Below are 21,031 nucleotides of genomic sequence, written 5' to 3' on the forward strand. Positions count from 1 at the left end.
TTGATAAAGGTGTAAAGCAAGAAGCAGAACCTACAGCTGAAAAAGGTGAATACCCAATCTTCATCGGGCAAAGTGATGAGTGTTTTTTGGGACTGTCATAATGTGATGCTAACAGGTCACGCTCGTAAGGAGGGTGGGGACTGTCGCAAGACCCTGATACTGGATTCTCCTCTTAAACCTTTACATTTTTTCCTAATTTTCCACCTTCGTATTACTAGGTTTTTCTATGAACAGCCCACTATAAATCCTTATTTATTCTACCTCCATCAGTTCAGAGAACTCTGCCTTTGACATATTTTACCCTGTCATACTCTTACTGAAAGCCTACTTGTAACTTTTTATGTGTAATATTTGCTTACACAAAACTCTCCCTCTTTATCTACCACACATTGTTCTATAAAGACTCAAATTTGAAAAATTCCATCAATACCTAACCCTCACTTTTCATGTCCTTTACACTATTCAAGCACAGACCTACATGAAGTCTATCATTTTGCCAAATACTTCCAATATTTTTGCAGTTTCCTACCTTCCTTCACAAGGATAAAGCTCCTCACTCCCCAAATCCGAAACACTATACTAAACACCATCTGCAGAAACCATCGAACCTATTATTATCCTACCCCTGCCTGTAAATACCATCCCCTCTCCCAAATAACCCACCACTCCTGTAAAATTCCCTCAATATTAACCCCTCACAGCAGTCAAACTTCGCTGTGGCGATCTAATCCACTAAAATATCTTCATAACCAATGAAAAATACTATTCCCATACACTCTTCTGACTCCCAATACTACTGTCAATCTATTGTCTAACCTTGGTCCTGGCAGAACCCACCATCTCTCCGAAAGGCCTTACCTTCAGCCTCAAACCTATATTTAACACTTGTGTATTCAATGAAAATTAAGACCTATCGTGGTACAGTCGTGTGCAAGGTTGCCTATTTGGCAGATGTAAACAGTGTAGCATCATCATATGCGTAGTTACAGTCAGGTTCACTGATGGCATCAACTCTTGACACAGGGCGCCAATGTGGCCACACTACTCTAGAAAGCCAGTCAAGTATGCTGAACAAGTGTGTGACAGTGTGTTTCAATTCACTGTGTGTTTAGAGGGTCCCACAACCGCATGACAACTGTTCGAGTTGCCTTGGGTGTAAAAAGAATGTCACAGAGCCATACCAAGGCCTACAAGTGCCCACTTCTTGGATAATGTTCTGTAAGTCAGTGTCTCTTGTACCGACTAAGATTCTGGGGTGAGTAGAGTACTTTGTTTAGAACTTTAAGTCTAACTCGAAACAAATGCGGTGAGACCAATTCAGTTGTCACTCAGTAACTGTGTAGCCACATTGAAAACAGACAAATTACGCACACAATGCAGCACACAGTGAAAATGGTCGCAGCACAGATTGTGACAAGGATTATTGGAAACAAGTGATAAAATCAACTTGTGGCTACATAATTCAGTGCAATTTTTCAACAATTTCAGTGGAGTAATTCTGCTATCTTCATCTGTTGTAACAGTAACTTGTTACGTTTCAGTTTGGCAATTTCATTGGTGGATGTCTAACGCAAGTGCTTATCTTGTTACAAAATGTGCAAAGACTCAGGAGCTTTTGTTAACGAAATTCTCCAGTCCAGACACTGAAATAGCACATGCTACATGGTTGCTGCCACCTCTGTTCCCATGTTTTGAAACTAATTTGCAGCTGTGGCTGAACTACATTGCCAGGCTGGAAGGCATTCAGTGCAAACAGAATCAAAGATGACACGCAGCAGAAAGTGTTTTTATTTGTCTATACTGGTGTAGATGTCAATACACTAATACATAAACTTAACCCTGAAGTAGACCCTAGTGAATTAACGTACTTAAGATGAAAGAGAAGTTGGCTGATTATTAAGACTCAAATTCATGTGGCTGCTGCAACACAAATTTCTGAATTGTAGTAAGAAAAGTGAGTGAACTGGTGAGTAGCAGAGATTACACACTATTCCAAATTTCAGTGTGTTAATAAAAGGTGTAAGCAATCATTTGCTGATTAGTTACTGTAGGCCATTATTTTACTGCATGAGCTGAGTGTGTGTTTGAAAAAGTCTTGCGAGTGTCTGTGAGGTCTACAAGTGAGAGATCTCCACATGGTTTACAAATGTCTGCTTCTTGGATGAGACCTGGCAAGCCAGTGCCCTCCAAATAGATTTAGATTCTGGGATGAGTAACCTACTTTGTTCACAGTCTCATGGCCAAGGGATGAGTGAACTTGTGTGTTTTACATTTACTCTCTTCAGAAGAGTTAGAATAGTATTTACTGCACTTGTAATAAATATGGCGACTGATTCAGTTCTGTCACTCAGTAGTTGTGTAGCCAACTTAGTAAACTGAGAAACTTTGCCTGCAATATACCACATTGTATTGGTGGTCACAACAAGAGCTCATTATGTAATATCTGCCACACATTCTATGTTGGCTTGGTGAGAACTGAAGTAGATACAGAAGATAGGACTCCATATCTTCGAGAAAAATGCCATTAATCTCATAATATTTAAGTTGATCAAATACAATATTATTATCCAAACAATAAAATTTCTAGATGATGCAATGGATAACAGCAAACATTTATCAGGCTGTATGAGGGGGATGAATTTCCTAAGTCATGGAGCATGGGGGTTAGTATATTATCCGTGCCACTTTCTGAGGCACCTTTGAAAAGACTGAAGCATCACTGTGGCATGTTTAGGTCGATCAAGCAATATATCTTGACCTTCTGGATGATTAAAAAGACAGATTACTGATACTGTACTAACAACACAATTACAGCCAAATGAATCACCACTTACTATCAGCCTGACAACTTGTCTGATCTCGATAGCTTTATTTCTTAAAACTAATGTCTGTTAGATGTGAATACTGTGTCTTCCGTAATGTGTGGTGTGCTTGCCTTTGGATGTTCATTTAATAAGTTCGGCAATAAAGAAACTGCAATTGATGGACAAAGATTTCAACATGTCATTTCTGCCTTGGCAATTTTCAGGAAACCCAGTTCCATTTCACACACACACAGCTAGAAAAGCTTAAAAACTTATAAAAGCTAGTGGTTGAATGTGAGTTTCTTCAGTTGTTTATGTGTGTGTCAGCTATTCTTCATTTATTTAACGGAGGAGTGAAAGTAACAACTCAGGGTCAATGGTGGCGTCAGACCCGCCCGTCGGCTTTGACCCGTGGCGTAAGAGAGTTGTGGTGAGGTGTGTGATGTCACAAAGGAGCAGAGTTTAGTTTATAGTGTCGTTTTGCTGCAGTCTGTGGTGCCTCCTGGTGGTGTGTTTGTCGTTTGCGTGTTGTGTGGTGTATTGGGTTCATTTTGGCATTGCTGTTTGTCCTGCAATCTATTGGGTTTGACTCTGCTGCGACAGGAATTGGTTTCAGGGAGTCAACAATTTAGTTTTTGTTGTGTCTAAGTTTTTGTAGTGCTGGATATGACAGATAAATTCAGCAGCGCTTGTTTGCATGCGGAAATGGGAGGCAATGCGCTGTCACTTATAAAAGTTTTGCAATTGTATGAGCTGCTGGCAGAAGTGGTTAGGGGCAGCGTGCGTCGGCAGGAAATACAGTTGGCAAAAGTTTCGGCATCTCGGATCAGGGATGGCTACACGTGGCAGTGCTGTAGGGACAACCTATGACGCTCCATAAGGCGTGGTACCTGGTTCAAGAGGTCTAGGTTGGGCATGGCAGAGATTGTGTTGTTGACGTATTATTTTTGTTATAGATCCTCTCACAGTTTTTGTGCACGTGAGACTGGTGAGAGTGAGAGGACAGTTCTTGACGGGTTTTCGTTTTGTAGGGAAGTGTGTTCTGAGTATAGTAAGTACAAGGGTAAATTGAGCGGGCCTGGGTTGGTGGTTGACAAGTCACAGTTTGAGAAGAAGTAGCATGGGTGGGGTAAGTCTCTGGTTGGCTTATGGGAGTGGGGGGCCGTTGTAGCTGGGGGTGGTTTTTCAGAGTGCATTTTTAGAGTTTTGGAGGGGCGGACGAAAACGGAATTGGTGAGATTAACTGGGGAGTTTATTGAAGAGGGCAGTACAGTAGCTTCAGATGCTTTCTCATCTTACAGAGGGTCGGGCATGAGGGGGTATCAGCATTTAGTAGTTAACCATGGTTTGGAATTCAAAAAGTATGAGACTGGGGCTTGTACAAATACGATAGAGGGGTTTTGGGGGCGGTTAAGTCAGCTACTGGGATGGGGAAGAGTCACTCTTCTAACCTTCGGTCTCATTTAGATGAATACTGTTGGCGGAAGAGCATCCCTGAGGGCTACTGCGTTTTTAGGGTTTTTTTAAGGGCAATTGGAAAAATGTATATGCCAAAGGTGGTTGGTTAAGGATGTGTTGTGAGGGTCGGTGGCCGTGGCTTGTTGGGGTGGGGGTGGGGTTGTAATTGATAATGTTTGTGGAGGTAGGTGGGTAAGAGGTGGTGGTTGGTTTGTGATTATATTGTGGAGGGTCTATTTTGTTTTGAAGTTGTTGTTGGGTTGTAGTGTGCGATTGAGATTTGTTTATTTTTTTGGTTTGTATTTGTTGACTGACCTAGAGTGCAGCGCCAGAACTTTTTTGTGCTAAGTAGTCGTGCTTTTCAGTGTATTTTTTGCCTGTTATGATGGTACGTGGGGTACTTCTGTGTTGTTTGGTTGGTGGTATCAGTGTTTTGGTATCTTGAGTTGCTGTTGAAGGGAAGTGTCCGATTCCAACGTGCAGCCATAGCTATGAGTGTTTTGGTATCGTGAGCTGCTGCTAACCTATATAGGTGTAGGGAAGTGTCAGATACCAATGCATGGTTGTAGCTATGGGTGTTTTGGTATTGTGAGGTGTTTTGGTATTGTGAGGTGCTGCTGAGCAACATAGGTCAAGGGATGTGTTCAATTCCAATTTTGCTTGTCTAGGTGTTGGTTTTGTGGTACCAATAGCTGTGGTGCTGGTGTAATTTTTGGAGGTTTATAATGTGGTATCGACAATTGCGGTTGAGCTATATAGGTGAAGCGAAGTGACAAATTCTGGGGATATTGTGTGTAGTGGAATTTGGGAATTGTGTGTTGTCAATTTATTTCGTTGTTTTGTGTCATTTGGTATGGTGGTCTGTGTTTAAATTTAGTTTGTCTCCAACCCAAAACCCCCAATTTCCCATGCTTGTCCCGTAAGTTTGATTATATTTTTGGAGGAAGATGTGTATCGGTTTTTCAGTCTATACTTGTCTTTGTTGTCATGTTTACGTAATGATGTCATAGGCACCATATTGGACCCGTAGGGAATGGTCGTTTCCACCATACTGGCGATGTTATGGGTCAAAGCAGATTGGTGGAATCGCACACTTCTGTATTATAATGTTGAAGCACTGAGTGGTCGATAGGCATATAAAACAAATAAGAAACCGTCAATGAGACTTTTAAAATTTTTTTTCTTTGTCCAAACAGTAATCTATGGATTAGGAGGAGTTGTCAAACATTTATGATGTCAGCTAGTTTGGAAGTAATTCTACTATTAAATTATTTACATCACTTATTACATGGTCAAAAACTTTAAAGCTGAATACCTCACTCCTTTCTGTGGCATAGTATGGCTGAATGATGCATGTGTAAACTGGATGTTCTTCTATGACCTCCAGTCAGAAATAGTACCATGTGTGTGTGAGGTGTGCCTGCTGGTGTGAAAGTGTGTACGTGTGCGCACACATTTTCCTTTCTTTTCTGAAGCAGGATCTGGCCGAAAGCTCAGTGCGTAACTGCCTTTTCATTGTGCCTGTCTTCAACTCAACATGTCACCTCTATGGCGAATAGCAATCTAGGGCCTATCCCTTTCATAAATTCTGATAATTTTATCTGGATTTTCCACCGTTTGATTTTTCCAGACAGTAAGAAATATGTTTGACGTTTCACGAACAGATCCATAGCCTTATGAAGAGATGTTTAACATACGCAAATGTGACAAACTCTGTGCATGCATGCATGCATGCATACACGCACGCACGCACCCACCAACGAACACTGGTTGACTCCCTGACAGCACAAAGGGAAATTACTCCTCTTCGTTTTAATAGCATTCCAAGTCAGTCACAATACAAGAAATAAATACCAAAAGGTCATTTCTGAACATTTTTTGTCACCCCTTCTCATCCACACCACCCTAATGCTAGTAGGGCATCTTACAGCCGCAGTATATTTCTACAAATAATAAGTCATGTAGCTAACAAGCTAGGCTCAAATTGCCCAACATATTCCTGAGTTAAGCTTCAATGTAACCGTCTTTTCATTCCTACCCCTATGAGACATAAGCCCGTCTGCCCCCTTTAAAGAAACTAACTCCCTTGTGTAAAAAAATTCAAATGTTTGATTACTTTGCAAATGAATTAATGTGTTATATATCTCACATTGAGCATGTATGTGACAAAAAGTTTTGAAATTATGCTTAAGGTTTGCTGCAAGGTTGCTAAGTGCTTTCATTCTAAAATACTGGATGAATATTGTCTGATTATCTGTGCACAGTGATTATGCTTCTTTTTTTTAGCCCCACCTCACCTCTTTGATACCATCTGGAAAGAAGCATCTTGGGGGTAAGAACCATCTTCATCTACCAACTTTGGTTGAAACTGACCCAGTAGATTAGGAGATGTACAATATACATACGTTTCTATATGTGTTGTTGTTGTTGTCGCCATCATCTTCAGTTCAGAACCTGGTTTGATGCAGCTCTCCATGCTACTCTATCCTGTGCAAGCTGCTTCATCTCCCAGTACCCACTGCAACCTACACCCTTCTGAATCTGTTTAGTGTATTCATTTCTTCGCCTCCCTCTATGATTTTTACCCTCCACACTGCCCTCCAATACTAAATTGGTGATCCCTTGAGTCAGAATACGCCCTACCAAATGAACCCTTCTTCTGGTCAAGCTGTGCCATCAATTTCTCTTCTCTTCAATTCTATTCAGTACCTCCTCATTAGTTATATGACCTACCCATCTAATCTTCAGCATTCTTCTGTAGCACAACATTTCAAAAGCTTCTATTCTCTTCTTGTCCAAACTATTTAAGATCCATGTTTCACTTCAATACATGGCTACACTCCATACAAATACTTTCAGGAACGACTTCCTGACACTTAAATTTATACTCGACATTAACAAATTTCTTTCCTTGCCATTGCCAATCTACATTTAATATCATCTCTACTTCAACCATCATCAGTTATTTTGCTCCCCAAATAGTAAAACTCCTTTACTACTTTAAGCATCTCATTTCCTAAATTAATTACCGCAGCATCACCCGATTTAATTCGACTACATTCCATTATCTTCATTTTGATTTTGTTGATGTTAATCTTATATGGGCCTTTCAAGACACTGTCCATTCAGTTCAGGTGCTCTTCCAGGTCCTTTGTTTTCTCTGACAGAATTACAATGTCACTGGCGAACCTCAAAGATTTATTTCTTCTCCATGGATTTTAATCCCTATTCTGAATTTTTCTTTTGTTTCCTTTACTGCTTGCTCAATATACAGATTGAACAACATCGGGGAGAGGCTACAACCCTGTCTCACTCCCTCCCCAACCACTGCTTCCCTTTCATGTCCCTCGACTTTTATAACTGCCATCTGATTTCTGTACAAATTGTAAATAGCTTTTTGCTCCCTGTATTTTACCCCTGCCACCTTCAGAATTTGAAAGAGAGCATTCCAGTCAACAGCGTCAAAAGCTTTCTCGAGTTCTACAAATGCTAGAAATGCATATTTGCCTTTCCTTAATCTATCTTTTAAGGTAAGTTGTAGGGTCAGTATTGCCTCACTTGTTCCAACATTTCTATGGAATCCCAACTAGTCTTCCCCAAGGTCGGCTTCTACCAGTTTTTCCATTCTTCTGTATAGAATTCATTGCAGCCATGTCTTATTAAACTGATAGTTCGGTAATTTTCACATCTGTCAACACCTGCTTTCTTTGGGATTGGAATTATTATATTCTTCTTGAAGTCTGAGGGTATTTCGCCTGTCTCATACAATTCGCTCACCAGATGGTAGAGTTTTGCCAGGACTGATTCTCCCAAGGCTGTCAGTAGTTCTAATGGAATGTTGTCTACTCCCGTGGCCTTGTTTCGACATAGGTCTTTCAGTGCTCTGACAGACTCTTCATGCAGTATCATACCTCCTATTTCATCTTCATCTACATTCTCAAGAACATCACCCTTGTATAGACCCTCTATGTACTCCTTCCACCTTTGTGCTTTCCCTTTTTTTTGCTTAGAACTGGATTTCCATCTGATCTCTTGATATTCACGCAAGTGGTTATCTTTTCTCCAAAGGTCTCTAATTTTGCTGTAGGCAGTATCTATCTTACCCCTAGTGATACGCACCTCTATGTAGTTACATTTGTCCTCTACCCATCCCTGCAATTCCTGTCGATCTCATTTTTGAGGTGTTTATATTCCTTTTTGCCCGTTTCATTTACTGCATTTTTATATTTTCTCCTGTCATCAATTAAATTCTATATCTCTTTTGTTACCCAAGAACTTCTATTAGCCCTCATCTTTTTACCTACTTGATCCCCTGCTACATTCACTATTTCATCTCTCAAAGCTACCCATTCTTGTTCTTCTGTATTTCTTTACCCCATTCCTGTCAATCGTTCCCTAATGCTCTCCCTGAAGCTCTTTACAACCTCTGGTTCTTTCAGTTTATCCAGGTCCAATCTCCTCAAATTCCCATCATTTTGCAGTTTCTTCAGTTTTAATGTACAGTTCATAACCAAAATATTGCGGTCAGAGTCCACATCTGCCCCTGGAAATGTCTTACAATTTAAAAACTGGTTCCTGAATCTCGGTCTTACCATTATATAATCTGAGACCTTCCAGTATCTCCAGGCTTCTTCCATGTATACAACCTTCTTTTATGATTCTTGAACCAAGTGTTAGCTGTGATTAAGTTATACTCTATGCAAAATTCTACCAGGCAGCTTCTTTCACTCCTTAATCCTATTCCATATTCACATACTATGTTTGCTTCCTCTTTCTTTTCCTACTATCAAGTTCCATTCACCCACGACTTAATTATTCATCTCCCTTCACTATCTTAATAATTTCTTTTATATCATACATTTCATCGATCTCTTTGTCATCTGTGAGCTAATTGGCATATAAATTTGTACTACTGTGGTAGGTGTGGGCTTCATATCCATCTTAGCCACAATAATGCATTCACTATGCTATTTTTAGCAGCTTACCCGCATTCGTATTTTCCTATTCATTATTAAACCTACTGCATTAGCCCTACTTGATTTTGTACCTATAATCCAGTATTCACCTCACCAGAAGTTTTGTTCCTCCTGCCACCGAACGTCAGTAATTTTCCCACTGTATTTATTTTTAACCTATGCATTTCCCTTTTTAAATTTTCTAACCTAGCTGCCCGATTAAGGGATCAGGCATTCCATGCTCCTATCCGTATAACGCCAGTTTTCTTTCTCCTGATAACAATGTCCTGAGTAGTCCCCGCATGGAGATCCAAATGGGGGACTATTTTACCTCCGGAATATTTTACTCAAGAGGACGCCATCATCATTTAGCCATACAGTAAAGCTGCATGCCCTCGGGAAAAATTACGGCTGTAGTTCCCCCTTGCTTTCAGCCGTTCGCAGTACCAGCACAGCAAGGCCATTTTCAGGTACCCTTCTGTTGTGGTTGCACCTACAGTACGGCCATCTGTATTGCTGAGGGATGCAAGCCTCCCCACCAACGGCAAGGTCCATGGTTTATGGGACACACACACACACACACACACACACACACACACACACACACACACACACACACACACACACACACACACACACACACACACACACACACACACTTCTATGTAAGAACAGACGCCAAAACTTTACTCTTATTTGCAAACTGTAACTGACTGTTGACTAATTCCATATGGGAGTAAAGGAACTCTGAGGCTGTTGTCAATATACCCAACTGTTTTCAAGATCTATTTACAAGAGGTTCTAGAATGGACCTCAAACATAGTCTTTTTAGTCACTTCTGTGCTGCAAAAACTTTCTTTACATCAATGATGATTTACCCCAGAATAATATGACAAAACATTAGTGAATGAACATAGTTGAAGTCAGTAGTATTTTGACATTTTTCTAGCTTGAATGTGATGATATTCACAATGTAAAAATTAGCTACTCACTTCTCAGATACATGAAGGAATATCATTTACATTAAAAAGAGGGGACCCAATACTGATCCTTGCAATAAGCCTGTAGTGGTCATTTCCTTTTCTGAAGATGCTGTTTATTTAAAAACCAGGAAAATCTCTGACACCATAATAATTGAGCCTCTGGGAGAATACTGTGAATTGCATGATCAAATACTTTTTAAAATCTCCAGAAACAATGTTCTCTCATTTCCGTTTTGTGTAATCCAATTCGTGGGTCGAAAAACGCATGTATTGTTGGCTACCCTTTTTAAAAATATAAGCTCAGAATGGCCAAGTATCTCATTCTGAGGGCAACTTAGTATGGTTCTCTTATACAAATTTTCTTCTAGTACCTTCAATAAGGACGTAAGTGATGAGACTGCTAGGTAATTATAAATATCTATCTCACTACATTTCTTGTAAAGTGGTCTGACAACATATTTCAGGCTCTCCGGAAATGTCCTCCGTAATGTTTTGCGTATATGAATATTTTTATTATACGCGAAGAACAAGGTTTAAGTACTTGAGATACTGCCAACTCTCTGGGAGTAGGAGCTACATGGGTGCCTTTGACTACAAACCAAAACGGTAGTGTACAAGACGTCCCTGTCCAACGATAGATGTCAAATAGCTCAGTATCATTTATTGCTAATATGCTGTACACCACTATCTTGTAACAACCACTTCCTGTTACTATATACTTCGACTCAATGCGTATCTCTGATGTTATCCTAGGCCTACGTGACAGTGTCAACGAGTATTTTAATAGTATGACTAAACAAGTACCAACTCATTGCACAGCAATAATCAACCTTTCCTTAACGATGGTAGTAGACATACACTAGAGAACGTTAACATAAAAAGGTCAACGCGAGTAGTAGTTTCGACAACTTACCGTCACTGTTTCGAAGGTGTGGAGAACATGCTTCGGTTTTCCAGGGTAACAATAAATCTCAAAATGTCGTTCATATGAGCAATCGCAGGTCACGTTGTCGTCCGGATACATGTCATGCACTAAGTGAAACCATAATTCGATATTTAAATCCAGCAGTTGTGCTTTACTGATATTTTCACAATCACTGTTGAGACTTTGTTCCAAATATGAAACAAAAAGTGATATTATTATTCGCAGCTTCCCATTCTACTTACCTTTGAATGGTAATGTGTAAGTTTCTGATAAAATTGGCTGACAGACAACAATAATTAATAAAATATAAGTAATTTTCCACATCGGTTCGTTTACGAATTTCATGAAGAGCGCCATCTTCAAGGATCTTATCTGGACAGAGGTTGCACTCGTTTTGTGTATATGCACAGTCTAATATATACAGTCGCGACACTCTCGCTGATTTTTGTTGTTCACCGCGACAACAGCGCCCCAAGCGGCGGAGAAGCTACGCTGCTGAATACGGTATTTAGTAAATGTAAGCAGTACCGTTTATATTCATTTTTAACATGGTTTTTACGAAAGGCAGCGTATGTAGCGCAATCAATTGCAATAATAATAGGAAGAAGACACCACATTTGTCATTCTTCAGGTTTCCTAAGGACCCTGAGAGGTATGAAACATCACATTAGAGCGCTATTTATTTACGACTTTTTCCTAAACTGTATTGAAATACTGAACTTGTTTTTCTGTTTTAGGAGCAAAAAATGGTTAATAAATAGTAGAAGAAAGGACCTGCTGCAAAAAGATGTCCTTTATTTGCACACTAACGTGAAGTTTTGTGCGTTATATTTCAAGTCAATAATGTTCATGAGCGCGGAAAAGAAGAGATTAGTATGGAATGCACGTCCTACGTTATTTGACGTGCCAAATAAGCCACAACTAGTAACGATGAAGAGAAAATTGCCATACAAACGTGAAAGTGTTACTGCAAAAAACAATAAAACTGTCTCCTGACACAGAAGAAACAGCTACCACAAGTGTTCCTACACGAGAGGCATATATAAAATCCCTACCAACGGAATCTGCAACACAGACATCTTTTGAAGATGAAATGCTTAGATTACATGAAATTATTCGCGTGTTGGAAAATCGTGTGAAGTGTAAAAACGTGCAAATCATTAGACTTCGTACAAAATTACTATGTGACAAGGAAAGTGCCCATCGTACAAATAAACTGCAACCACAACGTCACAGGACACAAGTACAAAAGGACAAGGTCATTTTAAAAAGTATTGGTTCCAAGTACTTGAAAAAAGATGCTCTCGATTTATTGATAAGCCAAATCAGTATACCATTGAATGGAAAACGTGGTGCGAGATGGAAAGATGAAACAAAATTATTTGCACTTAATTTGTTGTATTGTAGTACTCAAGCATACAGTTTTTTATCACACTGCCTTCCATTAGTACGTACCTTACAAAGGTATGTCAAACATATACAATTAAACTGTGAGATAAATAATAATATATTTCATCTTTTAAAGCAGAAAGTGCAGCAGTTACCAGAAGCTGATGTAATTGTTAATTTGTCTATGGATGAGATGTCACTAATGGAAATTTTGATATATGACAGCTCTAGGGATTGTGCTATTGGATTTGAAGACATGAGTTTTACACGTACATCTGTGGTTACCAATACTGCTTTAGTTATAATGATTAACGGCACCTTCTCAAATTTTAAACAGCCATTAGTATCTTATTTCTTCAAAGTACCATTAGGAACCACCCATCTGACACACGTATTTTTTGAAGTTGTCAAAAACCTCACAGAGATTGGTTTGGACTGATATTCGTTTGATTTTATTTTTGGTTAATGTATCAATGGGATATAATAAAGTTTTAAAACAGTCATGCTTTTTATTGAGATAACCTGATAGCACAAAGAGTAAGATATAAATTATATTTTTGGAAGCAGGCTTTCTGCAAAGCAGAACGTAATAAAAAGTGATGTGTTGCTTCATTTTTACACAAGGAAGAGCATCCATAAACTTGATATGTGGGATATACAGTGTGTATTCTCTTACTTACAGTGGAATAAGTGCGATTGTATGCTACTCCTTAAGTATTTCTTCAAGAATATTTGCAGCATATGTCACGTCATTCAATAGTTTGTGCTCTGTTTACTTATATTTCACGATCATTTATGTCTCTCGCTGTTCTCCTAACACTTGTGACGCAAAAATATACTAAATATTTTGTAAATTACGTACAAAACGAATTAAAAACATACATTTTTACGCCGCATCTGCCGGCAAAGGAAGGCGAGCTTTCTGGCCGCTACGGGCGCTAGTGTCACTTGAACTGTCAAATGGTAACAACTTTCACAGCAGTGAGTGTCGCGACTGTATATATTAGACTGTGGTATATGGAGCTTGTGGCACAACTTGACCAGACGAAGGGATCGGTTGGCAGGACATGTTCTCAGACATCGAGGGATCACCAATTTAGTATTGGAGGGCAGCGTGGAGGGTAAAAATCGTAGAGGGAGACCAAGAGATGAATACACTAAGCAGATTCAGAAGGATGTAGGTTGCAGTAGGTACTGTGAGATGAAGAAGCTTGCACAGGATAGAGTAGCATGGAGAGCTGCATCAAACCAGTCTCAGGACTGAAAACCACAACAACAACAACATATGGTTGTATGACCACCTTCGACCATAAATATAATAGACTGGTCCTGACGTCATTTTCGTGGCTCCAACATCTCTGGGCTGAAGTCACGTGAATGTTGGCAAAACATGGTTGTTTCGTGTTGCGCTTATGGTTGTACTCAGCGTTTTGTCAGAGGAAATGGCATTACATTTCACGTGTAAGTGTTTCTATGATAGTGCAGGTGCATTTATTGAAATCTGCTGAAGTGACTTTTCTATGTTTTTTACACATGAAATAGAGTTTCACGTAAATTAAAGTGTTGAAAGTAGTGCCTGTAAAGTGAGACTCATACAACATTTTGGAAAGTATCTGTGATAATTCGGTTACAGAAGTAAGTATAACTGTTTCTCGCTCCTACTCATAGGTTCCCTAAGGATGAAAACCGAAGGCAGCTTTGGATATAGGCCCTGAAGCCATCTGCACATACGTGCCTTTGCTCGAAGCACTTCGAGGAGAAATGTTTTGATAGGTTAGTTTTTATTTACAATGTATATTTATAATTTGTATTTACAATGTCTGTCATTTTTAAACCTGATGTTTTTATAGGGCTAAGACTGGAGGGAATTGGCTAAGAAGTGATGCTATCCCGACACTTTTCGATTTTCCGGAGCATATGAAATCGAAGAGGACTAAGCTCCGTAAATCACACACTAGAAGGCGTTCGTTAGATGATGCCTCGTCTTCTGAAGTCTGTGCTTCCAATGCCTGTAAGTCTGAATGTTAATAGAATGTGTGTAACAACTGCGAGTTAGTAAAATATTGCATTAGAATAGAACTGTAGCACGTTTCGTTAAGTGCCATTTCGGACATGCTTCGCCCACAAATTATACCTCAAAACATGAATTTTTGTTTTGTTTACAGTGACGTTATGCGATATGGAAACGAACACCTCGAAAAACAAAAGTTTCAGGTATATTGGGGACTTTTCGAATAGCGATTTGTGTACTCCTGGCACAGCAGAAAAAGTGATAGATGTGGCAAGACGGCAGATTAGCATCAAAGCCAGAAAGTTAAAGGATTTGCAGCGGTCATCTCGTGGGATGAAGAAGAAATTTTTGGCCTTGAAATCTTTGATAAATAATCTTGAAAATAATCGTGTTATAAATGAACCCTGGCTAATTTACTAAAGGCAAGTATATTTACAATGACTGTCATTTTCAAAATGTATGACTTATGCATAAATGATGTGGCTTTTTGCTATCAGATGCTGCCACCTGGTACTTCGGAGTTGCTCCAACGTGTCAGTAAAGGTAAAGAAGGAAATATGTATCCAGCAGCTCTTTGGACCTTTGCTCTAACACTAAATTTTTACAGTAGCAAGGCATATAGCTATGTAAGGAAAAATTTTAAAACATCACTGCCGCATCCACGAACATTATGAAAATGGTACGGTGTTGTTGATGGGTATCCTGGTTTCAGTGAAGAAGCAGCAATAGCGCTTAGAATAAAGAGTCAAGAACTCATTAGCAAAGGTAAGAAATTTATTTGTGTCATGTCATTTGATGAGATTGCCATAAGGGAGCATGTTGAATTTTGTGGAAATAAGTTTATTGCTTACATAGATTATGGTACAGATCTCGACAATGACAATCTGCCTGTTGCAAATGAGGCATTAACATTGATGTTGACTGCTGTTAATGGTTCATGGAAAATTCCAATTGGCTACTTTTTAGTCAATGGCCTGGGTGCTGTTGAAAAATCAAACCTACTTAAGGAGGCGTTGAAATTTACATATTATACTGGAGTTGAAGTAATTTCTGTTACTTTTGATGGTGCTCACATAAACACTGCAATGGTAGACAAGCTAGGGGCCTGTCTTTCAACGTGCAGAATGAAATCTTTTTTTAAACACCCTCTAATTTTTTTTTAATTTTCGACAGCGATATCTCGATTTCGCCTGTTTCCATCACTGGTGGCGGGTTATGTCTACTGCGCTAGAGGGCAGTTACGGCACCGTCTCGCGCACGCGTTGTGGGTCTTCTGCGGCCTATATAGGGGCCGTCGCTTGCGCTGGGAAGTCAGTTCCAGCGAGATCGTGCACCAGCACTCTTACCTGAAGATGGCGTAAATATTGAGTTATGAAGATGTTATGATCCGGCTGCATACCCGAGAAGAATATTATCAATTATCACGCCGGGAAAGCCTTCGTAGTTACAAATAAAATAATGTTGTGAAATAAAGTATTGAGTTAATTTTTTCTGAATATCTATGTTTCCCAAGAGATGTTAGTTTTCTTTGAATACTTGCAGCAACTGAGAAAAAAGTTTAATAAATTTAAAAAGAGAAAAAAAACGCTTGAAAGAATCCACATGTATTTCTTTTTATGTTATCTATGGAAACTCAAGCTCCCAAAAGTTGTTTCCCGTAAAAGTGTAAACCAGTTCCTTGATTCTTAGTCAACTGTAGTTGATGCAATGGATTGTGTTCACTTCGGTAAATTGTCTGCTATAGATATGTAATAGCCACCAGGGAGTAAGGATTTGTCAGATGAGATTGTAATACAAAATTCATTAGGCTCTGAGTGAAGCATGTACAGGTACATATATTTCATTCATATGCACCAGCTTTCAAAATTTGCTAAGGAACTTAGTGAAAATGTGAGATTGTGCATGGTGTTAACAGAGCACATTTGTAAATATCATTGGAGTTTCAAGCACAAAAGTATTTGTTACCTCAATTGTTACTGCAATGGATAGTGTTCACCTCTGGCAATATGCATCCACTACAGACACCAGGTACTAAGGATGTGTCGCATAAGCTTGCAGTAAGAAATTTTGAATGCTGTTTGAGTGAAGCAAGTAAAGGTATATATATTTCATTCATATGCAACAGTTTCCAAAATTTCATACAAAACATCATGAAAATGTGACATTGTGCATGGCATTGGCAGTTTATGAACTCTGCAGAAAACGTACCTCACTTTTCAGTGTAAGAACAACTTTTCTTGTCTGTAAAGGTTACTCCTAAGGTAAGCCTAAAATTTCTGTTAAAAAAGTGAGTTTTTAAGCTCTAGGTTGACTAATTGTCTTCTGCTGCATTTGTAGTAAGCTATTCAAATTGTTCACAAACTGCAATGATAATTAAAGGGTAGTTTTATTTTATTTATGCCCACATGATTATTATGCAGAGGCAAGGAAAAGTTTCCTCGTGATCCCACGCAGTGTCAGAACAAAATCAGATCACTGTACAAGCATTATTTTTCTAAAATAAGAGCCCCTATTCTTATTGTACTGAGAGACTGCCAAATGTTTTTGTTTTGTCAGATGAGCTCTAACCTGTTTGTGCCCAGGAAAATAGCTCTTAATCTGGATGAGGGTCAGTACAGTTTTGCAATATTAGGAGTGAAAAGTGTCCTTTAGATAGTTTTCTTAAAAAAATTATAAACTGTCACTGTTATTTTGCAGTTTCTTTCCCCACAGAATGACTATCTTAAGACAGAAGTTGACAACAGTGTTTTAACCTTGAAAAGAGTTTTCCTTGAGATTGTTTTCATCAATTGTGAAGAAATACCTTTTAAAAAATTAAAATCATTGCATAGTCTCTTGGAACTTTTAATTTATGGCCTGCCCTGGTTAAATTGAGAGCCGTAACGACTGTTTCAGTTGAAATTTTATAGGTGTTTCTTGAGTCATAATTGACATCTTTTACTACGGTGCACAATATTCACTATGGTATATGCATTATTGATTTTGAGGCACTTAATAGCCCACAGGTAGCAAGGATTTGTATATTCAAGTGAGATTATAATAAGGTAAGAGCACCTATAGTTGACACATTAAGAGAATATTTTCTACCTTCTAATATTATTACATAAATGTAGGCTCCAAAATTATTTTCTGAAACTTGAAAGACTCACCTTTTATCTAAAATATCATTTTTTTAAACTGATAGTTTCAACTTTTGTAAAAATATCGGGAAATGAACCTTTGAAGTACACCTAAAATTGATACTGAAAATTTTGGGACCTATAGTTGACATGATTCTCATATCCCATTTTCTTTTATAAGTGACTAGAGCTCAAAACGCGGCGAATCCAATGTTTAAAGTTTTGATACGGGCCCACTCTTACTGTTTAAAAGAATTTTAACGAAATTTTAATTTAATTGATGGTTTATGGTAATTTCGTCCTGCTGCGCACCAGAGTGGCGTTCGACGTATTTGTTAGATTTTATAAATGGTACTGTGAACAAATCCAGGTCAAATGTAGTTCTGGCATAATTTTTGGCAAATAAAAAGTAATTTTTGTTGAAAGCGTTTGGCAGTCAATTGAGAAATGTGGGGAAAATACGATACAAACATAGGATGGCAGACTGCTGATTTGAAATCCCGCCACGTTTTGCCAGCAGTCACGTGGTTTATGTTGGAGCCACACCAGCCCTATAGTTTCTGCACAGCAAGGCCAGTCTACTAGTATCTATGGTCGAAGATAGCCACCTTCGACCATTGGTATCCATGGTCGAAGATGACCACCGTGTGTGTGTGAAACTAGCTCGCATCTAAGAACTTTGATAATATTTTCAAAGATTGTCAAGTATTTGTAAATGTTTGTTCTATCGTCAAATTTAGTGTGACATCCGTAATTTGAGTGGTTCAATGATCGTGCATCTCTGCTAGCATATATTTTTAAATATTTACCCTGTTGCATACTTATGAAAAGATTGATGACATGGTTTCGAAGTATGTCGAGTCTCTGATATTTTGCCACTAATATTAGCAATCTTTGAGCAACAACAACAAAGCGCGGAAATTGAAATTTGGAACTGTTTTGTGTTCCGTGTTTTGTTTACTGACTTTTGGAGGTTATTTTTACTGTAATGCATCGTAACTACTTTTGAATTACATCTTCGCTGTAATACGTGCGTTATCTAAGAATCCTGCACTATCTACCAATAAAGAAATTAGTGAAAGTGTTTTCCGAAATGAAGTGTATGTGTTGTCAAACTTGCAGCAAGTAATGAGCGAATTCATCATCGTTCAAGGTATGCGAAGATATTTTCGTTGCTGTTAATTAGAGGGGATATGTGTTTGTTTGTGCAAAATTGAGATACCTTATGAATTTGTTGACAATTAACAAATAATAAATTTCTTTTAATTGGTTGTCGAGTTGGTTTATTGAGTAGCGGTCAAAGCACGTATAATTTTTTCCCTTTCACATTGTTTGAAAACAACAAAAGTTTTTGAAAAAACGTGATTTATTTATTCATATTTTCTGTGGAGCATATTGTTAAATATTAGGTACAACATCATTGACCCTATGTGGTATGTATTTTTTACTTAACTCACCTCTCATGGAAGCAATCAAGTAAAACACAGTGGATCAGTTAGTATTGTAATTAGATGTGTGAAGTCTACATGCATTTAGGACTTCCCTGTTAAACTAGTATTTCAGTGTGTGTGTGCATAAAGTACAACTCAATCTATTTCAGTACTGTCTGCAGGGACAGTGCAGTTTCTAAGAATATGGTATCCTATATATCATTCCGGGAAAGTGATGGTTGTAGCAGAGGCCCTGTCATTCCATATCATGTAACTCCTTTGTCAAAGAATGACATAACAGCCACTTAGCAAGTGTGCAACGTGATAATGGAGTTAATTTTTTTTCCAGTCTGTGATCACAGAAAATAACTGATCTTGGCAAAGTGTAATTCCATACAGGCAAGAAAATGGTGGTACAGTTATCTGAACTTCTTTATTTTTCTTTTCACTCCTTACGCATTAGGCAGCATGCACTGAATATTAGAACAAGCTCTCTGATACAATATCTTCAAATGATCTTTTCTTCTTCAGGGTCACCATTTGTTATATCAATTTTGGCAGTGTTTGTGACAGCAGCTGACTGCACTTCCTGACGCCACCACTCTCCCCAGGATGGAATCTGTGTATCCTATCTGTTTGTGTTTAGAGTAAATTACATGTGCAAGTGTGAGAACATTTTCTGAATGTTTGCATGTGTGTATCTGGGGCAGAATGTGGGAACCCTACCTGTATTCATCTCATTGGATGTGCGAATCACCAAAAAACCTCTTCTTGGCTTTTTGGGGCTCACCAATCCTCATCCTTAATCTGTATGATGGATTTGATCCAAGCAGATTCACCTGGATGCATTAGCATGCTTAGCTGTGTGGGTGGACCATAAAGTCTTATACTGAGGCTTCCCAGTTATTTCTTTAGTGTGCTGAAATGAAACGGTAGGTGGACAGGGAGGGCAACAATACTGTAGTACATTGTTATACCTATAGCCTATATAGTCTGAATTTACAGTTGAGCACATTATTGCAAGCTATTAAGGTTGTGCTGGAAGTAACAATGATATTTTTTGTGACTGCTGTGATGTGTGCATTAACAAACATATTTAATTTTCTGTTTGTGAATGGGACACATTCCATTCAGTGGGAAAGGAGCTTAGTCTGACTCAGCCTGTGATGTATGCCTTCACAAACATATTTAATTTTCCATTTGTGAATGGGACGCATTCCATTCAGTGGGAAAGGAGCCTAGTCTGACTCAGCCATAACTGTCTTGTGTTTACAGGCCAATCATAATTTTATCAACTTCACCCAAAGCTCTCGAGTGACTTGTTCATGATTAACTGAATGCAACAGATCTCTGTCTGGTTTTTGTAAGCGCAAGATAACAAACATTGCACCAATTGAGTTAACGGGTGACTTGAAATATTATGAGACAACTATAAAGCAACTATACTGTACTGTAACGGTTGAGACAGTGTCATTGAAATGTACAGTGCAGATTTGCGAGTTAATTTAGAGAATAAACTCAGGAAAGAACCTGATTTTGTCATGAAATACATTTTGAAAATTTAGTAAGAATAGGGAGTAATTCTTCAAAGTCTAGCCAACATTTCTCCATGTCAGACTAAAGAAACAGTGCATGACCTGTAACAAAAGCTGCAGAACTTCCTATAGAACTAAGTAATAAGTTTAGTTTCCTTGAAAATAGCACAGAGAAATAGCTGAAATTATGAGTACTAATAAAACAGGATTCAAGGTACCAGGCATAATCAAACCAGGAACTCCACTATGTGAAGTTTTAAACAGCTGTAAAAAAATCTCAGGCAAGTGGTACCACATGTGTGATAATTAGAGATGTCGACTGCATATACCACAATGAAACTAGACATGCTATGAAAATGTTAAAGGAAGTAATCTGCAAAATGCATGAAGTTAAATTTTTCATTCTCAGTATTCCTCATAGG

The 21,031-nt window shown here is 38.6% G+C and overlaps 2 protein-coding genes and 1 long non-coding RNA gene across 7 annotated transcripts in view; 2 read left to right on the forward strand and 1 right to left on the reverse strand.

Annotated features, from left to right (window-relative positions):
• The window catches only part of LOC126266776 (nuclear envelope integral membrane protein 1a), a 123,147-nt gene extending 111,607 nt beyond the window's left edge, over positions 1 to 11,540 (reverse strand). The window contains exons 1-2 of one of the 2 annotated variants that reach the window (XM_049971313.1): positions 11,368 to 11,540; positions 11,114 to 11,232 (exon numbers count right to left, since the gene is read on the reverse strand). In XM_049971313.1, the coding sequence (XP_049827270.1) occupies positions 11,114 to 11,232; positions 11,368 to 11,482 (234 nt within the window). In that variant the 5' untranslated portion in view covers positions 11,483 to 11,540. The remainder of the gene's footprint in view (positions 1 to 11,113; positions 11,233 to 11,367) is intronic. The other variant, XM_049971314.1, reaches the window with a different exon arrangement.
• Positions 11,541 to 14,235: 2,695 nt separating this feature from the next.
• On the forward strand, positions 14,236 to 14,757 carry LOC126266777 (uncharacterized). The gene is made up of 3 exons (XR_007548920.1): positions 14,236 to 14,287; positions 14,365 to 14,525; positions 14,680 to 14,757. It is a non-coding gene; the product is annotated as an uncharacterized LOC126266777 (long non-coding RNA).
• A 3,487-nt stretch (positions 14,758 to 18,244) lies between these two features.
• The window catches only part of LOC126266775 (tubulin epsilon chain-like), a 169,178-nt gene continuing 166,391 nt past the window's right edge, over positions 18,245 to 21,031 (forward strand). For all 4 annotated transcript variants that reach the window (XM_049971311.1, XM_049971312.1, XM_049971310.1 and 1 more), the window contains exon 1: positions 18,245 to 18,797. In XM_049971311.1, coding sequence (XP_049827268.1) covers positions 18,773 to 18,797 — 25 coding nt within the window. In that variant the 5' untranslated portion in view covers positions 18,245 to 18,772. The remainder of the gene's footprint in view (positions 18,798 to 21,031) is intronic.

Source organism: Schistocerca gregaria, chromosome 4 (assembly GCF_023897955.1).
Source record: "Schistocerca gregaria isolate iqSchGreg1 chromosome 4, iqSchGreg1.2, whole genome shotgun sequence".
Lineage (NCBI taxonomy): Eukaryota > Metazoa > Arthropoda > Insecta > Orthoptera > Acrididae > Schistocerca > Schistocerca gregaria.